The sequence below is a fragment of the Rhodotorula paludigena genome, assembly GCF_050403205.1.
Source record: "Rhodotorula paludigena JCM10292 DNA, Rt_paludigena_JCM10292v1_ctg16, whole genome shotgun sequence".
Classification (NCBI taxonomy): Eukaryota; Fungi; Basidiomycota; class Microbotryomycetes; order Sporidiobolales; family Sporidiobolaceae; genus Rhodotorula; species Rhodotorula paludigena.
The window spans coordinates 293,640-311,178 of NW_027481442.1; the positions used below are offsets into that span (position 1 = coordinate 293,640).

The window sequence follows — 17,539 nt, forward strand, 5'->3', positions numbered from 1 at the left end:
GCGCGGTCAGTCGTTGACTCCCGAGATTCGCTCCGGTTCAAGTCTGTTGGAGGCGCGCTGCTGGGGCACGGAACCGCGAGGAACGGGGCGGGGCAGTGGCTCGGGACGAGGAGGGGGAGCGGTCTGCGAGTCGCACATCGCACGAGCCCGCCTGACTGCACTCCCCAGCGCGTGCTCCGATACATCGGCCCGCGAACGGACCCTGCACCAGCCCTCGTTTCCCTGTGGCTCATCTCGACGAGGCGGCATTGTCGAGCTCAACGCCTCGTGCCGCATCTGCACGTCCGCCGGTGCCTCAAACCCATGCACGACCCATTCTCCAGTGCGTATGCACAGTCTCGAGCCGCGCTCGAGCGTGAGAGAAGAGTTGTAGCCGTCGGAAGGGACGGGTGAGTGAGGCGGTGAAGCGGAGTGGTCGCGGCGGCGGGGAAGCGCGAGGACGAGCGCAGGTGGCGAGAAGCGCTGAAGGAGCGACGCAAGGCCAGCAAAGACTCACGGCGAGGCGAGGGTGGACGGGGAGCGAGGGGGAGATGCGCCGGGGTAAGCACGAGACTAGGTTTGCGGTGGTTGTATTGGCAGTTGTATTCAGCAATACAAGTGCGGGTTGCAGTCGACGCGACGGAGGTGGTGCCCGGAGCTGCGCCCGCTCTGCGTGTGCTCTCGCTCGACTGTGCGTGGCTGTGCGCGCGTGTGAGCACTGCCCGCCTCTTGCACAGCACCCGGCCCCTCGCTCTCCTTGCGCTCGTCTCGCCCTCTGCCGTCGTCGCCGCGAGCCACGTCCAGCTGCACCTGCTGCCCGTCACCCCCGCCCCGCCTCGCCCGCCCCCCCGAGCAGAGAGCCCAGAGGCCAGCCTGCCCACCATGCAGATGCTCACAAAGGTGCGCCATTCCCGGCAGCCCCTTCTCTCTGCGCCGGGCGACCACCGCGAGCGGCACCTCCCGCATCTCGCGTCGTCGCGTCTCTCGCACACCTCGCACGCTCCCTGGGGGCAGCTTGGGCGAGAGAGACGTAGCCGAGACTGACACGCACACACCTACGCCCGCAGTTCGAGTCCAAGTCGAACCGCGTAAAGGGCATCGCGTTCCACCCGCGCCTCACCCTCCTCGCCGCCAGTCTCCACTCGGGCTCGATCCAGCTATGGAACTTCCAGATGGGCGTACTCGTAGACCGCTTCGAGGAGCACGACGGTCAGTCCGAGCCCTCCTGCGGAGCGCGGCGCAGCGGCACTCGCGCGGGGCGACGACACGCCCGACTCGCGCAGTGCACCTCTGCGCGCGCACACCAGACTGCGCCGCTTCGAGCAGCGCTACGTCGTGCTATCAGGCGTGCTGACGCAGGCCTAAACTCTCCGCAGGTCCCGTCCGCGGCATCGACTTTCACCCGACTCAGCCCTTGTTCTGCTCCGGAGGTGACGACTACAAGATCAAGGTCTGGAAGTGCGTCCTCCCGTTCTTCCTGGTCCGCGATGCGACTGCGACGGGCAGCTGACACCTTCGGTCGCCTACTCGCCCACACCTTCCCTGTCCTCGACCCGCAGCTACAAGACGCGGCGGTGTCTCTTCACGCTCCACGGCCACCTCGACTACGTCCGCTCCGTCTACTTCCACCCCGAACAGCCATGGATCATCTCGGCGTCGGACGACCAGACCATCCGCATCTGGAACTGGCAGAGCCGCACCTGCATTGCCATCCTCACGGGCCACAACCACTACATCATGTGCGTGCCAGCCTCACGTGCTGTTTCTCTCTGCGCCTTCTGTGTGCGCTCGAGTTGCATCTAATCGGAATGCTAATGCGTACACGTCGTCTCGCAGGTGCGCCCAGTTCCACCCGAAGGAGGACTATGTTGTGTCGGCGTCGATGGACCAGACGGTGCGCGTATGGGACATTTCGGGTACGCTCGTCTCGAATTCGCCGTGCGCCGAATTTGCCTGACCGCCCTTCCCGCAGGCCTGCGTAAGAAGTCGACGACGGCGGCACCCCTTTCCTTCGAGGAGCAGATCCAGCGAGCGAATGCCGGCCAGGCGGACCTCTTTGGCAACACGGACGCGGTCGTCAAGTACGTCCTCGAGGGCCACGACCGCGGCGTCAACTGGGCGACCTTCCACCCGACCCTTCCCCTCATCGTCTCGTGCGGCGACGACCGGCAGATCAAGCTCTGGCGCATGTCCGAGACCAAGGCGTGGGAGGTCGACACGTGCCGCGGGCACTACAACAATGTCTCGAGTGCGCTCTTCCACCCCAAACACGAGCTCATCATTTCGGACTCGGAGGACAAGACGATTCGCGTGTGGGACATGTCGAAGCGCACGGCCGTCCAGACGTTCCGCCGCGAGAACGACCGCTTCTGGGTCTTGACCGCGCACCCGCGCCTCAACCTCTTTGCGGCCGGCCACGACTCGGGCTTGATCGTCTTCAAGCTCGACCGCGAGCGCCCCGCGTTCGCGACGCACGGCAACCTCCTCTTCTACGTGCGCGACAAGCACGTGCGCGCGCACGACCTGTCGACGGGGCAGGACACGAGCGTCATCTCGGTCCGGCGGCTCGGGACGCAGTACCAGCAGCCGCGCACGCTGTCGTACAACCCAGCCGAGAAGGCCGTCATCGTCACGTCGGCGAGCGACAACGGCCTGTACGAGCTCGTGCGGCTCCCGCGCGACCTCGCGTCGGGCGAGGTGCGCGACAGCGCGAGCGAGGGCAAGCGCGGCACGGGGAGCAGCGCCCTCTTTGTCGCGCGCAACCGCCTCGCCGTGCTCGACCGCGCGGCGCAGACGATCGAGATCCGCGACCTCGACAACGCCATCACCAAGTCGTTCAAGTGCCCCGTGCAGGTCACCGACATCTTCTTTGGCGGCACGGCGAGCCTCCTCCTCTCGACGGCGACGTCGGTCGTGCTGTACGACATCCAGCAGCAGAAGACGATCGCCGAGCTCGCGACGCCGCTCGTCAAGTATGTCGTGTGGAACGCCGACAACTCGATGGTCGCGCTCCTGAGCAAGCACACGATCATGCTCGCCAACAAGCAGCTCGGCCAGGCCAACCTCATCCACGAGACGATCCGCATCAAGTCGGGCGCGTGGGACGACGCGGGCGTCTTCCTGTACACGACGCTCAACCACATCAAGTACGCGCTGCCGAACGGCGACAACGGCATCATCCGCACGCTCGAGCAGCCCGTGTACCTCACGCGCGTGCGCGGCAAGAGCGTGCACGTCCTCACGCGCGACGCGCGCCCCGAGACGATCGCGATCGACCCGACCGAGTACCGCTTCAAGCTCGCGCTCGTGCGCAAGAACTACGACGAGGTGCTCCACATCATCCGCACGAGCAACCTCGTCGGGCAGAGCATCATTGCGTACCTCCAGAAGAAGGGCTTCCCCGAGGTGCGTCGGTCTTGCCCTGTTCTCGCCGCGACGGTGGTACTGACGATGTCCGCGCCCGAGCAGATCGCGCTCCACTTCGTGCAGGACAAGACGACGCGCTTCGACCTCGCGATCGAGTGCGGCAACCTCGACGTCGCGCTCGAGATGGCCAAGGCGCTCGACCGCGAAGACACGTGGACGCGCCTCGGGCAGCAGGCGCTCAAGCAGGGCAACCACAAGATTGTCGAGATTGCGTACCAGCGGACCAAGAACTTTGACCGCCTCTCGTTCCTGTACCTCACGACGGGCAACGCCGACAAGCTCGCCAAGATGAGCAAGATTGCCGAGATGCGCAACGACCCCATGTCGCGCTTCCACAACGCGCTCTACACCAACAACGCCGAGGCGCGCGTCGCCGTCCTCGCCGAGGCCGGCATGCTGCCGCTCGCCTACATGACGGCCAAGACGAACGGCCTCGCCGACCTCGCGCAGCAGCTCCTCGACGACAACGGCCTCTCTGAGGACGACGTCGCCGGCGTCCTCCCCGCCAACCTCCCGCAGCGCTCGACGCTCCGCCCGCCGCCCGTCGTAAGCCAGACGTTCGACCACAACTGGCCCTCGGTCGGCGTCACCGAGTCGTTCTTCGACCGCGCACTCGCTGCCGCCGCGAGCGGCGAGCCGACCGGTCTCGACGCGTACGACGGCGAGGACCTCCTCGAGCAGGCGGTCGCGGGCGAGGAGAGCGGGCTTGCGTGGGCTGCAGAGGACGGGCACCTCGACAAGCACGAGGCGCAGGAGGCAGAAGACGCGTGGGACCTCGGCGCAGACGATGGGGCGGGTGCGGGCGGCGAGGGTGCGCACGGCGGGTTTGAGGGTGACGAGGGCGCAGACGGCGCAGGAGTCGACGGCGGTGACGCGGCGGGCGCGGACGACCTCGCAGGGCCGCTGCAGCCGGGCATCCCCGAGTCGGAGCTGTGGGTGCGCAATTCGCCGCTCGCAGCCGACCATGTCGCGGCGGGCTCGTTCGAGACGGCCATGGGTCTGCTCAACCGCCAGGTCGGCATCGTCCACTTTGCGCCGCTCAAGCCCCTCTTCCTCTCGGTGTACCGCTCGTCCCGCCTGTACCTCCCCGCCGCGCCGTCGCTCCCGCCGCTCGAGATCCCGCTGCGACGAAACCCGGACCGCGCCGAGCCGCGCAGCGTCCTCCCCGTCGCGACGCTCTCGCTGCAAAGCATCACGGCGGGCGAGCTCCGCGCGGCGTATACGGCGTTCCAGAAGGCCAAGTTTGCCGAGGCGGCCGACATCTTCCGGGGCATCCTCCAGTCGCTCCTCCTCGTCGTCACGGCGACGCCCGCCGAGGCGGCCGAGCTGCAGGAGCTCGTCATCGTCTGTCGCGAGTACCTGATCGGCCTCTCGCTCGAGATTGAGCGCCGGCGGATCGCCGCCGCGGGCGAGCCCGACTCGCTCAAGCGCCAGCTCGAGCTCGCGGCCTACTTTACGCACTGCCGCCTCCAGCCCGCGCACCTCCAGCTCGCGCTCCGCCTCGCCATGACGACCTTCTCCAAGGCCAAGAACTACCCGACGGCGGCGTCGTTTGCGCAAAAGCTCCTCGACCTCGCGCCGGCCGCGCCCGTCGCGCAACAGGCCAACACGGTCCTCTCGACCGCGAACCGCTACCCGCGCGACGCGGTCGAGATCGACTACGACGTGCACCAGGCGTTCGACGTGTGCCCGGCGAGCCTGACGCCCATCTATGCCAACGCGCCCGCGGTCGAGGACCCGTTCACGGGCGCGCGGTACCACCCGCAGTTTGCCGGGCAGGTGTGCCGCGTGAGCGGGGTGAGCGAGGTCGGCAAGAGCGCGAGCGGGCTGCGCTCGGCGGCGTGAGCGAGGACGAGGTCGGCTTCGAGATACCCCCCTCTTCATCTCCCTCTTTTTCTTCTTTTGTGGTTCTTTCGTCCTGTAGTCATCCCTCCCTCCCTCCCTCCCTCATCATCGTTCGCTCATGGCGCTCAAAAGCGCGCAAGCCGTATCGACGCGTCCGAGACTGCGCGACGGAGAGAAGGCTCCCTTCTGCTCCCGACTTTTCGAAGTGCTGCAAGCCTAGACAGCCTACAATCGTCAGTCGCAGCCTCACGGCACGCGCAGCATCGCAAGAAGTGCGCGACGGGTAGATCCCGTTACCAATCCGGAACTCTCTTCGTTCCGCTCCGTCTCGTTTGCGCTGTCGCAGCTCGTCGGGGATGCCGCTGCTCGAGCTCGTGGGCCTTGTGCTGGCGAGCTCTGCCACGCTCGCACAGGCGCGCAGTCCGCCCGTGCAAGCGCGTATCGAGTCGTCCTGGCCGGCTCCCGACTTGCGCACGCAGTTCCTGTGCGTCGTTATGAGCGCGTAAGAGCCCGCACGAGGGCTGCACTGACCTCTTAGCTCGCAGGGAGACTGTCAATCTCGAAACCCCGGGCGAGCTCTTCCCGCTGCTCGCCTTCCTCGCCGCCCACCCCCACTCGCACGAGTATCTCCCCGAACCGCTCGAGGGAGACTCTCTGCGCGCCGCAGAGCAGCTCGCCAAGGACGGCATCAATCCCGTCTTTGCGCGCGAGGGTACCTTCTCCGACCATGAGACGTTCGACCTCCTCAAGGCCGCCGCGACTCGCTCGTCGCTCTTGCGCACTCGCGGCGCGTGGCACGGTCTGCTGGTCTCGCTCGCCAACCGCGAGACGAGCGTCGTCATCGAGGGTATGAGGGGGCTCTGGCAGGAGCGCGAGGCCGAGATCAAGGCGCTGCAGGCCGTCGATGGTGTTCGCAAGGAAGGCGAAGGACCGACGGCACAGGCAGTCTTGGCCGCCGAAGACGCGGCGCCGAGCTGCGACAGCTGGATCGACGTCGCGGGCTACAAGGCGTGCTCCGAAGAGCAGTTCTGGAAGGTGGTCGGCAATGAGCAGAAGGTCGGCAAGACGCCCATCAAGCTGCCGGAATCGTGCGTGGCATGCTTGTCTCGCAGACGCTGCTCAGCCCCCTAATGATACCTCGGCTACCGATGCAGGCTGGCCGCCGTAGCGAAGCCCCGTCTGTACCCCTTCGACCACGTCTCTCCCCTCAGCGCCAATCTTCCGCGCGTCGTCTTCTACGGCTCGCCTACCTCGCCAACCTTCCAGCGCCTCTTCGCCTTCCTGTACTCGCTCTCTTCGCCCAAGTCCGCCGTCACCAGCAACCCAAAGGACCCCAAGGTGCCGGCGTCTCCGCCTCCTCACCCGCCTCGACTCCAATTCGTTCTGCGCTGGAAGCCCAGTGCGGCTGCACATGCCGCGCAGACGAAGCTTGTTTTAAGCGGTTACGGCGCCGCTCTCGACATCAAGAAGAGCGACTACCTCGCTATCGACGACCGCCTGACTGCCCAGCACGGCGAAGTGTCGAGCGGTAAAGTCGAGAAACCGGACGAGCCGCTGCTCGAGATCGAGGGTGACATCGTGCCCAAGATGGAGCCCGTCAAGAAGAGCGATGTGGCCGGTACGTCCTAGCTTATCGCTTCTTTCGTCGCACTGGCCGACGACTCTGCCCGCAGAGCTCAGCGTCCGCGCCGCCCAATTCATCTCCGAGTCCAAGGACCCGTTCAAAGCTTTCGTCGACATCACGTCGGCCTTCCCGCGCCTCGCCTCGCACCTCCCGGCTCTCGTTCCGCACCCGGACCCACACCTCATGTCCGAGGTCTCGATGAACCAGATGTCGTCGGCCGTCGCCATGCGCCCGTCCTTCTTTCTCAACGGTATCCTCCTGCCCGAGTCGGACGTCGAGCCGTTCGCGCTCCTCCGCCTCATGCGCAAGGAGCGCGGATACATCAACCAGCTGCAGTCGCTCGGCAGCCGCTTCACCGGCCAGGATGCGCGCAACATGCTCATCAACGGCGGGCCCAAGTCGAGCAAGGGGAGGCCGCGCGATCGGATCGATGCGGAGCTGCTCGGCGAGCTGTACGACGTGACCGACCGCGAGGAGGGCTCGCAGGTGATCCTCTGGTGGAACGACCTCGAGAAGGACCGCCGGTACAAGAGCTGGTCTACGTCTGTCCGTGACGTGAGTGTCGTTCGCGCCGGTATCAGCGGACGTGCCGCGCTAATCTCGCGCCGATTAAACAGCTGCTGCGGCCCGCCTTCCCAGGCTCGATGAACCAAGTCGCGAAAAACCTCAACAACGTTGTCTTCGTTCTCGACCTCGCCCAGCCCAACTCGCTCGCCCTCGTCACCGAGAACATCAAGAAGTTCGTCTCGCGCGGCGTCCCGCTCCGCTTTGGTCTGGTCCCGCTCGTTAACCCGACCGGCACCAAGAACCGTACCGAGTCGCACATCGCTCAGGCGCTCTGGTACCTTACCGATCACGCCGGGCGTGGACCGACGATGAAGTTCCTGGCCGATTTGCGCACGGCGTCGCCCGACGCGCCCATCACGGAGGACATCCTCCGCCAGGTTTACGCGCGAATTCAAGCCCACATTCCGCACGTCGACGGCGGCGAGCTTGCGACCTTTGACAAAGTCGTCAGGGGCGTCGGCGTCAAGGCCGCTTCGCAGCATTCGCGCCTGAGCAAGACGAGGGAGTATCTTCGCCGTCTCGCCATCCCGCTCATCGACGGGGGGCTGCCGAAGGACTCGTCGTCGCTCGGTGCCTTTTTCCTCAACGGCGCCTACTTCCCGATGGACGATGTGCGTTGACTTTCGCCGTATTGGACGCGAGCCACTGCGCTGAATAGACCGTCGGTCTACAGGACTTCGCGCAGAATTTGCAGCGCGCGCTCGGCATCCACACGCAGTACCTCCAGCAGGAGATTTACCTGCACTCGCTCACCGACGACATGGACGCCAAGGCGTTTTTTGCCGACCTCCCGACGACGCACAAGCGCCGCAACCCGTACATTTTCCCCTCGCCCGAGAGCAACCCGCTCAAGATCGTCAACCTCGCCGAAGCGTACAATGGTCTGCCTCGAGGCTACACGTCGAGCTTCTACGTCGAGAGTGGTGCGTACATGCAGAGCGCATATGCTTGACAGCTGGCCTGGTTCTGACATGCACGGGTCGGGCCGCAGAGTCAGGCAAGATCAACGAGACGACCGGCTTCGACATCGAGGACCCGCCTGCCGTCGCCTCGCTCTTGGTCGTGACCGACCTCAACACGAAGCACGGCGCCGACCTCGCGAAAGCTGCCCTGCAGCTGGCCGACGGGTCGACCAAGGTCCGCGTCTCGTTCCTGCACAACCCGCCCGAGGCCGGCTGGGACGCGCACGCCTTCGCGCTCTCGAATGTGCTGCACTACGTCTTCACGTCGGGGCAGATGCCCGAGGTTCTGCCCGTCGAGCTCATCAGCTGGATTGACATGCGCCTGACGGAAGAAGGCCCCGACGGCTCCGAGGCGCTCGACTGGCAGGACGGCAACCCGCTCCTCGACATCTACCTCGACGGCGTCGAAGAGCCCAAGCGCTTCGACGCGACTCTGTTCTGGGACGAATTGCAGTGGCTTGCGAGCAAGTTTGGCGTTCGCACGGGCGAAAACGCTCTCGTGCTTAATGGACGAGTGCGTTGCAGTCTGTTCTGTTGCGCCGAGAAGCGCATTCGTGCCGCTGACATTGCTTCTGTCACAGGTCGTCGGACCGTTCCCAGACGGAGCCTTCGACTTACCTGATCTTCGCACGTTGCTCGCGCTCGAGCTCGAAAAGCGCATCGAGCCTGTCGTCAACACAATCAACACGACTGCGATCACGCCCTTCACGCACATTCGGTACTTTGCGCTCCCTCTTTCACGCCGAACGCTCGTGCTGACCGTAGCTTCTCGCAGTTCCTCCATCTCGCACGTCTACAACGTGGCGACCTCGATCGTTGGCTTCGCGCATTTGCCCGACCCGGCCGCGGGTATGTTCGGCAGTCCGGTTGTCGAGCGCTCGCGCGAATACGACATTCTCGCGACCAACCACACGTACGTTGTTCGACCTTGTTACGGGTTGTAGACCGTGTCTGATCATCACTTCCATCATCACAGTGGCATCGCCGGGACGGGAGAACGGGGCGCACTCTTCGAAATTGCGGTCGTCGTCGACCCGGCCACGGAGCTGGCTCAGCGATGGGCGCCTATCATCCGCACGCTCAACAACCTCAACACGACCTACGTCCGCCTCTTCCTCAACCCGTCACTGCACGTTACCGAGGTGCCCATCAAGCGCTTCTACGAGTTTTCGTTCGACGACCAGATCCGCTTTGACGAGGCGGGCAAGGAGGTCCAGCCCGCTGTCCGCTTCGACGACATCCCGGAAGACGTCCTTGTCACCTTTGGCGCCGACACGCAGCGCTCGTGGCTTGCTTTCCCCAGTACGAGCGTGCACGATCTCGACAACATCCGCCTCGCCGACCTGCCAGCCTGGAGTAAGGCAAATGGCGTTGAGGCCGTCCTCGAGCTCGAGTCGCTTGTCGTCGAGGGCCACGCGCGAGACATGCCGTCGAGCAAGCCGCCGCGCGGCCTGCAGCTCGAACTGAAGAGCGGTGCCGGGGCGAGCGAACACGAACAGCGGATCGAGTGCGTAGAGCCTGCTGATGATGACCTTACCGCCGCGCCACGTGCGTTCTACGCAAGCTGACTCGTATGCACATTTTCTCGTGCAGCACCATCGTCATGGCCAATCTCGGCTACTTCCAGTTCAAGGTCGCGCCGGGAACGTGGCGACTCGGCATCCGCGAGGGCAAGAGCTCCGAGGTCTTCTCGATGGAGAGCACAGGCGCCCACGGCTGGAAGAGTGCAGCGCTTGACCGGACCGGCGACTCGTTCGTCTTGTCAACTCTCGAGGGCAAGACGCTGTACCCGCGATTCCGCCGCAAGCCTGGCCACGAGCTTACCGAGTTGCTCGACGAGTCGGCTGCGGCATCCTTGCGCACTCGCGATGCTGGCAGTCTCGTTGACCGCATCAAGTCGATGTACGTGCCTTCTCGAGCGGCTCGCGTGCACGTTCAGACCTGACCTGCGCCATCGCAGGATCCCATTCTTCGCGCCCTCAGCAGGCCAGGAGCTGATCACCACGCAGAAGCGCGCCGAGATCAACGTCTTCACGGTTGCTTCCGGCCTGCTCTACGAGGTATGCTCTCACTTCTGATGGCAGAGCGAGAGGGCGCACTGACTCAGAAGATCGCCTCTTGCAGCGCATGGCGTTCCTCATGATTGTCTCGGTACTGCGCCACACCAAGAGCAGCGTCAAGTTCTGGTTCATCCAGAATTTCCTGTCGCCGTCGTTCAAGGCGTTCATCCCACACATGGCGCGTGAGTACGGCTTCGACTACGAGCTCGTGACGTACAAGTGGCCGCACTGGCTGCGCGGGCAGAAGGAGAAGCAGCGGACGATCTGGGGGTGAGTTTTCGACCTGCGTCCTCGATGGCGCTTGTGGTCTCAGCTCACCTGGCTTCCCTCGCACAGCTACAAGATTCTCTTCCTCGACGTACTCTTCCCGCTCGAGCTCGACCGTGTTATCTTTGTCGATTCGGATCAGTGAATTCCTGCCCATTCGGACTGGTCGAGACGCCGTGTCGCTGACCGTCTTTGATGCAGGATCGTGCGCGCCGACCTGAAGGAGCTCGCCGACCTCGACCTGCATGGCGCTCCGTACGCTTATGCACCTATGGGTGATGACCGCGAGGAGATGGAGGGCTTCCGCTTCTGGAAGAGCGGGTGCGTCGCGATCTCCGTCTCGAAGCTTCTGCTTGCCGGACTCAGATCTCCGTCTCTACGGCCCGCGTCTGCAACCGAGACTGACACAGTTCTATACGTCAACAGCTACTGGGAGCAGCATCTGCAGGGCCGACCGTACCACATCAGCGCGCTTTACGTCGTCGATCTCGACCGCTTCCGCCAGATTGCTGCAGGCGACCGTCTCCGTCAGCAGTACCAGGCCCTCTCAGCAGACCCGCACTCGCTTGCCAATCTTGATCAGGACCTGCCAAAGTAAGCGCACGACTCTGCTGTCACTCGCCGGAGGAAGCTGACGAGCCTTCGCTCCTTCGCAGCAACATGCAGCACCAGATTCCAATCGTGAGCGCACTCCCCCGATCCCGCCGGCTTGAGCATCCCGAGGCTGACGCGTATCCGTACAGTACACGCTGCCGCGCGAGTGGCTGTGGTGCGAGACGTGGTGCAGCGACGAATCGCTCGCCAAGGCGAAGAGTACGTCCTTGTGCCTGCTGCCACCTAGATGGCATAACTGACGATGCTGATGTACGACAGCCGTCGACCTATGCAACAACCCGCTCACCAAGGAGGAGAAGCTCAAGCGGGCCAAGCGCATCCTTCCCGAGTGGACCGTGTACGACGAGGAGGTCGCAGAGCTCGCCAAGCGCGTCACGGACGACTCGTCATCTGCTGCTGTCTTCAAGACTCAGGCACACGAGCTCGAGCAGGCGTTGCAGCAGCGGAAGGAGCGCGAGGACTTCGTCGAAGAACAGGAGCAACAGCAGAGGGACGCGTTAGCCGAGGGTGCGGCGTCCGAGAACGCGCACGTCAAGGACGAGTTGTAGACATCGAGCATCTTTCGTGGACATCCAATGCATCAGTCTGGAGAAGTCTGTCCGTGTGCACTGGTGAGAGGACGACTCGGCCGAGAGTTGCGGCCGATTGCGACGGGTTCCCGGAAGACGGATGAGCGTGACCTGGCGCTCCCTCGTGCCCATGCCGTGTCTGACAGCTCGACAGCATTGACCCGAAGCGGTCGGCACAGGAAGAGGTCGGCATCCCGGTGCCATGGCACGACGCGCCTTTCCCCTCATCGCCGCGTCGAGCTTGCGCGACGGTTTCCCGCCCTCTTGCGCTTCCCCACCTCGTTCCCATTCTTGTGCGGCTCGTCTCCGCGTCTGTTGTGGGCTATCTGGGCGTGTCAGTCTCCTCTTTTCGTCTCGGGCTTCGCTTCTGCTTTGCACCGCCTCGCACCTAGAAAAGTCGCGACGAGCTGTTTTCTCGTCCGTACGTGCCGCCGAGAGCGCTTGCACGTTTTCGGCAGGAGCAAGTCGTCCTGACGTGCCGCTTTACCACAGCGCGCCCCGCCCCGAGTGACTCTGAGCCCTCGGCAACCATGGCTCCTCTCCCTCAAGACGACTCGTCAAAGTCGAAGGAGGACGTCAATCTTCGCCGCGCGACTGACGATGCGCCACAAGTTACCGCGAAAGAAGCATTGGGACGCGATCCTGAAAACGACGGTCCCATAGTTGACGCCGTCTTCGGTGTCATCAAGGACGACGGGCCAAACTACCGAGGACTGGGATGGATTGTGCGCGCTTCTGGCCACTTTCATCTGCAGTGAGCGTATTACTAACGTCTCCATCCACACTTAGCGGACCGCTATTCTGCTCATCAAGGTCGGTGGGAGCATGACTACCTCTCTTTCTCGCGACTCACCTCGTCCCGCTGATCGCGCAGGTTCAGCTTGGTCTCGGAATTCTCGGCCTGGTGCGTTCATGAGCAGTCATCAGCACGAATCAGAGGGGCGTGTTTTGACAGATCGTTGTCCCGCAGCCCTCCGTCATGATGTCGCTCGGAACTGGTGGCGGAGTCCTCGTCATTGTCGCCATCTCGGCTTTGACTACCTGGGCAAACTACGTCGTCGTCATGTTCAAGCTTAAGCATCCTGAGGTGTACTCGATGGCCGGTCCGTCTCTCGCATCTCGAGTCGCCCGTTCTCGCCCGACTGACTCTCTCGGTGTGTCCGTGCAGACATCGGCTACTTGATGGGTGGCGTGCTTGGACGCGAGTTCCTTGGCGCGTCGTACTGGCTGCTTCTGACGGCTGTCTCGGGAGCCGGCATGCTGAGCATGGCGACGGCTTTCAACGTCATGGCGGAGGGGCAGTACACCTGCACCGTCGTCTACGCGGTCGTCGGCGCCATCCTCACGTTCCTCTTTTCCTCGATCCGCACACTCGACCGCATCAGCTGGATCGGGTGGATTGGTGTCGCCGGCATCATGACCGCCATCCTGATCCTCACCATCGCGGTCGGCGTGCAAGACCGTCCGCAAGCGGCGCCGCCGGTCGGACCATGGGATCCACAGCTCATTGCGTGGGGCACACCGACCTTCCTGGAGGCCATGACTGCAGTGTCAACCGTCATGTGTATGTCGTGGGTTCCGTGTCACGATACCCCATGTGACAAGCGCTGACTGCGGTCCTCTGCATTTTTTGCTGGACCTCACAGTTGCATTCGGCGGTGCACCGAACTTTACGACCATCCTGGCTGAAATGCGCCGCCCTGAGGACTTTACCAAATCACTCGCGCTCTGCCAATCGTTCGTGACGATCACCTATCTCGTGCGTCCATCTCCGTCTCCTCTCCTCATCTCGTCAAGCATTGTCGAAGCCTGCCCGCTGACTGACTTTCTGCATAGGTCATTGGCTGCGTCGTCTACCACTACTGCGGCATCTACGTCTCGTCTCCAGCGCTGAGCTCGGCAGGCGCCCTGTTGTCGAAGGTCTGCTACGGCATCGCCCTGCCTGGCTTGATCGTTGGCTGCGTCCTCATGAGTCACCTTACCTCAAAATACAGTGCGTGACGTCTCACTGTGCTACGGCGTGGCGGACACTGATCTATTCTTTGCCGCCGCCGCCGCCACCACCAGCCTTCCTTCGCGTATGCGGCCGCACCAAGCACGTCAGCAGCAACAGTCTGCAGAGCTGGTCCATCTGGCTTGCTTTCGTCTTTGTCAACGTGGCAATTTCCTGGGTCATCTCGCAGGGTGCGCAGCCTTTTTTCCCGGACCGCATCGTCGTGCAATCATTGACTGACCGGCCTTCCTCTGTCGCAGCTATCCCGTTCTTCGGCGACCTCGTCTCGCTCATCGGCGCTCTCATAACGGCCATGCTCTGCATGACGACCAGTGGAGTGATGTGCGTCCACTGCGCGACTTTCTTGCCTTGCGGCCGTTTGTACTGACCGTCTTTTCTCTCGTACTTTTCGATGTTATGCCCTTTACAGGTGGCTGTGGCTCAAGCGCGCCGAGCTGCGTACGAACCGCCGCCTGTCCTTCCTTGCCCTCGTAGCGGTGAACGTCGTACTCGTAGCCGCCGGCACCTTCATCCAGGTCAGCGGGACGGTCGCGAGCATCATTGCCATCAACAAGACGCTCGAGCGAGGCGACACGACGACGTACGTATCCGGTCCAGCGAAATATTGCTTGCCCGTCCCCGGCTGACACGCTGTGCCGCTGCAGACCGTTCAGCTGTTAGACGCTGTGACTAGAACTGACAATATCAAAGGCTTGTACTGCTGGAACGAAACTGCAACCACAACAAGGGTTCTGCGACTGCTCTTCGTTGGCTCTACGTCGGCTGTGCGCCTACAAGCCTGCCCTGGAGAAGGCGGTCCTCCTGCCGTAAAGCTGTCTTCCCGTTGACTCGGCTTGATCGCCTCGATCGTGTCCTAGTCACTGGCATCGCTCACAAGCCGCGTGTGCGGCGCAGCTGCGCGTCAGCGAACACCTCGCACGCGATCACTGCACCCATTTCCGGCCCCGGTCCCGTCAGTCCCGTTCAAGATTGTCGAGTCCGTCGCCAGCGGAACGGGCTCCCGGTCCTCCTGCTTGACTCGCTTGTACTGGCGGGACGCGTAAGCGTGACTCGCAAACAGCAGGCTGCGAATCCGGCGCAAATGACCTGCGCTCGCCGGCTTGCTTTCTTGTCTTTCTTTCTCACGCTACTTCCGCTCCTTCGCACTCCGCTTCCAAGCTGCCTACCGCACCTTCGCATACCTCGAACCCCTCTAGCACGATCAACATGTCCAGCGACACCGCCTCTGTCCTCTCGTACTCGTCGACCACTCCTCTCACCGCTCCGTCCACCCCGATGCGCAAGGTGTGTCCTCTTTCTTCGCTTTTCGTCTCGAACGGTACTGACATCAACTCGCAGACCTCGTCGCTCTTGTCCAAGATGTTCAAGCGCTCGCCCTCGCCCGCTCCCAGTGAACCGCTGAGCGCCGAGGACACGTTCCGCGAGATCATGCACCTGAACGCGCGTCACGGTCACCCGTCGGTCCAGGTTCGTCCCGTCTAGGCCTCGTCTCCTCGTCTACTTGGTACTGACGAACGTCTCGTCGCAGGCCTACTCGGTTCCGACCGCCTCGCCGAAGTCGCCCTCGCAGAAGAAGCCGGCCAAGCGCACCCCGTCCTCTCCCACGCCGGCACCTTCGGCTCAGGACGCCTTTGACGAGATCATGCGCCTCAACGCCAAGCACGGCCACCCGAGTATTCAGGTGCGCCTCTGCCGCGCGTCCGGCTGGGAGTGCGCTCGTAATTGACCTTCTCACCTCACGCAGGCCCATTTTGTCCGCTGAACGCACGCTCTTGCCCGTCGGCACCCTACTTGAACACGCACGCACACGCTCGGCAACACCGTCAAGGCATCGCACTCGCACTCGCAGCAGCATCAGCATTGATCTGCTGGTTTGGCGATAGATCAGCGGCCCTCTGAGGCCGCGCCCGTCGCATGGGGCCTCCCCTGTAGAGTCTTTCTCTCGCTCCCGAGTCTCCTCGTCTCTGGTCAAGACATGTGTAGAACGGCGAAGAAACGGCATGGGTATCGAAATCTCATTAGGCTCGTGGTATCAATTCGCCCGTCGCGCCTGCTGTGAGAAGCGCCAACTCCCTCGTGCGATCCGCAAGCATCCTGCTCGTCTCGTCCCCGCTCGTGCAAGCAAGCTACGACGCCTCTCCGCCTGCCGCCCGCTCACTGCGCCCGCCCGGCCTCCCCCTCGCCCTCGCCCTCCGCGCCCACCTTCGGCTCGTCCCCCGGGAGCGGTTTCGGCGGCCACTCTACGCCCGGGATGGACCCGCCGGCTTCGAGGTGCGCGCGCTCCTCGAGCGTGAGGAAGCGCCCGCCCGGGCCGCGCGGGCGGCGCATCGCGTGCTTGTGCCGCGACTCGTGCAGGTAGGGCTGTCGGGGGTGCGCGCGGCGCCGGGGAAGGCGTCAGCTCGACTCGAACGAACGAGAGAGCGAAAGAGAGAGGGAACAGAAGTAGGAGACGCACCTTGCGCTCGCGGCTGAGGCGCCCCATCTCCTCGAGGCGGGCCCTCGCCATCCTCCGCTTGAGGATGCGGTGGTACTGCTTGGCGTTGACGTACAGCGGCTCGGCCTCGTCCTGCGCCGCGGCCTCCTCGAGCACGGCGCCCGCCCCGCCCGTCGCGTCGAGCAGCGCAGACGACGACGACGGCGTGCCGGGCCCTGTTGCGCCTCCCGCGCCGCCGCCGCCGCCGAGTGCACCATACGCTGCTACCGCTGCTGCTGCGGGAGACGCATATGCCGACCCGCCCGCAGCCGACACGTCCTCTCCTAACCCGCCTCTTCCTCCGTACCCGTCGCTGCCTCCCGCAGCAACCTCGAACCCGTACCCAGCCCCTCCCGCGCCGTCCGCGCCCGGCCCATAGTGCGCATTCCAGTACTCTGCATCGTCCGGCTCGCCGTCCGCCGCTGCCGCCGCGCGTACGGCGCGCAGACCCGCCGCGGCGGCCTTGCGGGACGATTTGCGCGTCGCGACGGGCGCGGAGAGCGAGGCTTCTGCTTCGGCGGCGGCGGCGGCGGCGGCGGGGTCGAGGTGGGCGTCGTCCTCGGGTTGGCGTGCTTTGCCCTTGCCCTTGGAGGCGGCGCCCGAGGAGGAAGAGGAGGACGACGACGGCAGCGGAGCGGCGTGCGGGTGATCGGTCGCGCTGTATTCGTGCACGTCGCCGCTACTCCCGCTCAGGAGCGCGTGCCCATTCGCCGTCCCGCCGTGCCCCTGCCCGTTCGCGTACGCCGGCGCTGCGCCTGATCCCGCTCCACCAACAGACGAGGACGACGACGCGACTGCGAGTCCCGCCTGCGCGGCATCGACTGCGGCGTCGCCAAAGGCGTAGAGGGCGTACTGGCTCGCGAAGGGCGCGGGGGCCGAGTGCGGATGCGCGGACGGAGGAGGGTCGGTTGACGCGGGCGGGTGGTACGAGGGGGCGAAGAAGGGGACGGCGGCGGACGGGGACGAGGCCATGTCGGGCGGGCGAGTGAGCGCTGCGCTGGGCTGGGCTGGTCTGGGCGCGGCTGAACCGGCGATGGGCGAGGCGAGCGGCGAAAGTGAGCGAACGATCCGCGGCAAGGGCAAGCGGGGGAGGCAGCCAAGTCGGGCAGGGAGGGCAGCGTGGAAGAAGAGCGCGACG

General features: G+C 64.4%; 5 protein-coding genes across 5 annotated transcripts; 4 read left to right on the forward strand and 1 right to left on the reverse strand.

The window, feature by feature from the left end:
* Positions 1–861: 861 nt before the first annotated feature.
* COP1 (coatomer subunit alpha) lies at positions 862–5,250 on the forward strand (the record flags this gene model as incomplete). The annotated part of the gene is made up of 7 exons (XM_076648548.1): positions 862–879; positions 1,047–1,188; positions 1,356–1,437; positions 1,539–1,718; positions 1,816–1,895; positions 1,952–3,384; positions 3,448–5,250. 7 exons carry the CDS (start codon positions 862–864, stop codon positions 5,248–5,250), a joined length of 3,738 nt encoding a protein of 1,245 aa, XP_076505988.1.
* A 356-nt stretch (positions 5,251–5,606) lies between these two features.
* KRE5 (Kre5p) lies at positions 5,607–11,893 on the forward strand (the record flags this gene model as incomplete). Its single annotated transcript, XM_076648549.1, has 19 exons — positions 5,607–5,734; positions 5,796–6,338; positions 6,405–6,868; positions 6,924–7,429; positions 7,492–8,052; positions 8,115–8,364; positions 8,433–8,917; positions 8,985–9,121; positions 9,179–9,316; positions 9,380–9,910; positions 9,997–10,305; positions 10,364–10,463; positions 10,528–10,733; positions 10,800–10,871; positions 10,932–11,051; positions 11,157–11,324; positions 11,387–11,411; positions 11,474–11,543; positions 11,604–11,893. 19 exons carry the CDS (start codon positions 5,607–5,609, stop codon positions 11,891–11,893), a joined length of 5,103 nt encoding a protein of 1,700 aa, XP_076505989.1.
* A 551-nt stretch (positions 11,894–12,444) lies between these two features.
* JCM10292_003337 (uncharacterized protein) lies at positions 12,445–14,588 on the forward strand (the record flags this gene model as incomplete). The annotated part of the gene is made up of 11 exons (XM_076648550.1): positions 12,445–12,639; positions 12,704–12,727; positions 12,789–12,818; positions 12,885–13,017; positions 13,083–13,478; positions 13,561–13,673; positions 13,751–13,907; positions 13,982–14,098; positions 14,168–14,249; positions 14,338–14,508; positions 14,573–14,588. 11 exons carry the CDS (start codon positions 12,445–12,447, stop codon positions 14,586–14,588), a joined length of 1,434 nt encoding a protein of 477 aa, XP_076505990.1.
* A 546-nt stretch (positions 14,589–15,134) lies between these two features.
* On the forward strand, positions 15,135–15,690 carry JCM10292_003338 (uncharacterized protein; the record flags this gene model as incomplete). Its single annotated transcript, XM_076648551.1, has 4 exons — positions 15,135–15,212; positions 15,267–15,395; positions 15,457–15,609; positions 15,673–15,690. The coding sequence occupies 4 exons, from the start codon at positions 15,135–15,137 to the stop codon at positions 15,688–15,690; spliced, it is 378 nt and encodes a 125-aa protein (XP_076505991.1).
* A 392-nt stretch (positions 15,691–16,082) lies between these two features.
* HAP2 (transcription activator HAP2) lies at positions 16,083–17,373 on the reverse strand (the record flags this gene model as incomplete). The annotated part of the gene is made up of 2 exons (XM_076648552.1): positions 16,083–16,289; positions 16,384–17,373. The coding sequence occupies 2 exons, from the start codon at positions 17,371–17,373 to the stop codon at positions 16,083–16,085; spliced, it is 1,197 nt and encodes a 398-aa protein (XP_076505992.1).
* Positions 17,374–17,539: the final 166 nt, after the last annotated feature.